Consider the following 2,723-nt stretch of genomic DNA (forward strand, 5'->3'; position numbering starts at 1 on the left):
TTCCCTCCAATAGGCAAACACGTTGCTCTTATTGATATTTGCCATCATGTTGCCCATTCACCTGGCTTCATTAGCTCCCTCTGAAGACTTCTCTGGACTTGACTATGACCAAAGTAATCTGGTACCATCTCTAAATGTTGCCACTTCAATACTTACCCCCTTTCTAGATGGATAAGAACTATAAAATCTTTACCATGCTACTTGCTATGAAGTGTGTAAACCCACTCGATGTGTTTCTCTCCCTGCACAGGCACCTTGAGCATTTCTTAGCCCTATTGTTGCATCGAGAACCTCATGGCAGCTTTCAACCTCACCCCCTCTGACCCTTCAACATTCATGCTAATGGGAATCCCTGGCCTGGAAGCTGCCCACCTCTGGATTTCCATCTGTTTTTCTACGTTCTACATTATCAGTCTGTTGGGAAATTTCACAGTTCTGTTTGTTGTAGGCAAAGAGCAGACCCTGCACAAGCCGATGTACCTTCTGATCTGTATGCTGGCACTCGCAGACATTGGTACATCTACCTCCATCATGCCAAAGACACTGTGTATAATTTGGTTCAATTTAAAAGGCATTACAGTGGGTGGCTGCCTCACCCAGATGTTCTTCATTCATGCGGTTTCTGCGATGCACTCCGCCATCCTCGTGACAATGGCCTTCGATCGCTATGTTGCCATATGTAACCCTCTCAGATACGCCACCATCCTCACCAATGCACGAATAGCTAATCTAGGGCTAGTGTGTTTGATAAGAGCCGTTCTCTTCATCCTGCCCATGCCACTAATCTTGATCAGGCAGCCATTCTGTACCAACCGCATTATCCCCCATACATACTGCGACCACATGGCTGTGGTAAAGATAACATGTGGGGACACCACGGTTGACAGGATGTATTCTTTGGTGATTACATTTGTAGTCACTGGGTTAGACCTAACTCTCATTGCCCTATCATATGGTCTGATCGTCAGGGCCGTCGTCAGAATCTCCTCCAAGAAAGTCCACCAGAAAGCCCTCAACACCTGCACAGCCCACATCTGTGTGATGATGACAACATATACTCCCTTCCTCTTCACCTCTCTGACATACCAATTTGGTCAGGGCATTTCTCCCCATGTTCACATCATCTTGGCCAACCTCTACATCCTTATCCCAACCATGCTGAACCCTATCATTTATGGGGTCAAAACCAAAGAGCTTCGTGACAAAGTGGGCAAATATACCAGCAGAAGGTGATTGGAGGTGGACACTGACTTTAAACCTGTCTGATGAGAGGGAAAAACAATATCTCCTCCTTAATCAGGGGTGTTCTGTACCAGTTTGGCTGACCTCAGCATTGTGGGAGTTCACAGTCTGAGAGGTTTCTCACACATAACAGCTTATCACTGCATCACCAAGCACCGCAGGAAGCCTCTGGGTAAAGGGAGTAGGAGTGGGGCTTTAGATCCCTGTACTAGCCAATTGCCCTAGGGTAGCGCAGAAGCCAAGAAAGGTCACCACAATAGTTCCCCACTTACACTTAGGAACTGGGAAAAATTAATGGGTTCAATGTTATTGACGTGTAAATATGTTTAACTTTTGAAATTTTTATATAAATGATAAAAGCTGAAATGTGTAACTTTGGGGAGCGCACGTTCTGCGTAAGGTGAATATAACATTACTGCATGAGACGGCTTCCCAGAGGCTGGTATCATATTAACCTTTTTCCTGTACTATTTTATTATGGGGTTAGAGCAGTAAAGCTGACTTTTTTTATTTGGCCTCTTGAACATATTTCATAACAAATTAAAGCTTGGTCAAGCAAGCTGCCTCTCAGATTCAGTATTTAGATACAATGAAGGCACCCACAGAACTGATTCTCCTGAGCAAAAATGCTGATGAATTTACAAGCCTTCAGCATTAAAGAATTTAATGGAAAACTTTACTTTTGTTTTTTATCATTGTGCTCCAAAGAAATATTCTGGAAATGTTAAATGCTGTTTGAAAACTGCTCCAATCCAAAGACACAATGTGACATTCTATACCTTGGGGGAGCATATTGGAACCCCCATATTCCTCATTTTCATATAATCATGTTGTTAAATATAAAGCATGCCTTGTAAGATAGCAGGGGAAAGGTTATGATCTGCTCAAAGTCATTTCCCTACCCATATACGTGTATCATTAATGCATATGAAGTGATGAGATTTGTGTTGTATGGTGGTCACTAAAGCTTGCTGTAAGTTGTGGAATCAGCCAGATATTAGCTCTCACCATGAGGCAACAGCAGGGAAAGTAACCAGCACCCACACAGGGTGTCAAAGAACCACCCATCAACAGCCATTGTCCAGCAAGGGAGTCACAATGCAATGTCTCACCTGCATGAGGCCACACCCGAGGAATTGCTGATCTTCTCTGGAGAGATTCAGGAATCCTCCCCATACTGACATGCCTGGACTTGTGCTCCCCAAGCACACGGACTGAGGGTATAAAACAGACAGAGTGGACACATACTGGGCTCTTCTCCTGTCTGCACCTATGGTGCGAGCAAGCAATACAGCGAGAAGAAGACAAGACTCCAACACAGGAGATTGGCCCAGGTTTAAGGAACAAACCTGTGCATTAAGGCCTGCAGTATCCAGTGGGGTGAGAAAAAACTGCTTCATCTAGTTGCTGCTCAGTCTAAGAGGGTTTAGAGTTTAGACTGTGTGCTTATATTTTATTTCAGTTTGGTAACCACTCACTTG

At 44.2% G+C, this 2,723-nt stretch overlaps 1 protein-coding gene across 1 annotated transcript; it reads left to right on the plus strand.

Moving 5' to 3' along the window:
- Window positions 1-294: 294 nt before the first annotated feature.
- LOC120398560 (putative olfactory receptor 52P1) lies at window positions 295-1,233 on the plus strand. Its single transcript, XM_039526081.1, has one exon. The coding sequence runs from the start codon at window positions 295-297 to the stop codon at window positions 1,231-1,233; it is 939 nt and encodes a 312-aa protein (XP_039382015.1).
- Window positions 1,234-2,723: the final 1,490 nt, after the last annotated feature.

This window comes from Mauremys reevesii, linkage group 1, assembly GCF_016161935.1.
Source record: "Mauremys reevesii isolate NIE-2019 linkage group 1, ASM1616193v1, whole genome shotgun sequence".
Lineage (NCBI taxonomy): Eukaryota > Metazoa > Chordata > Testudines > Geoemydidae > Mauremys > Mauremys reevesii.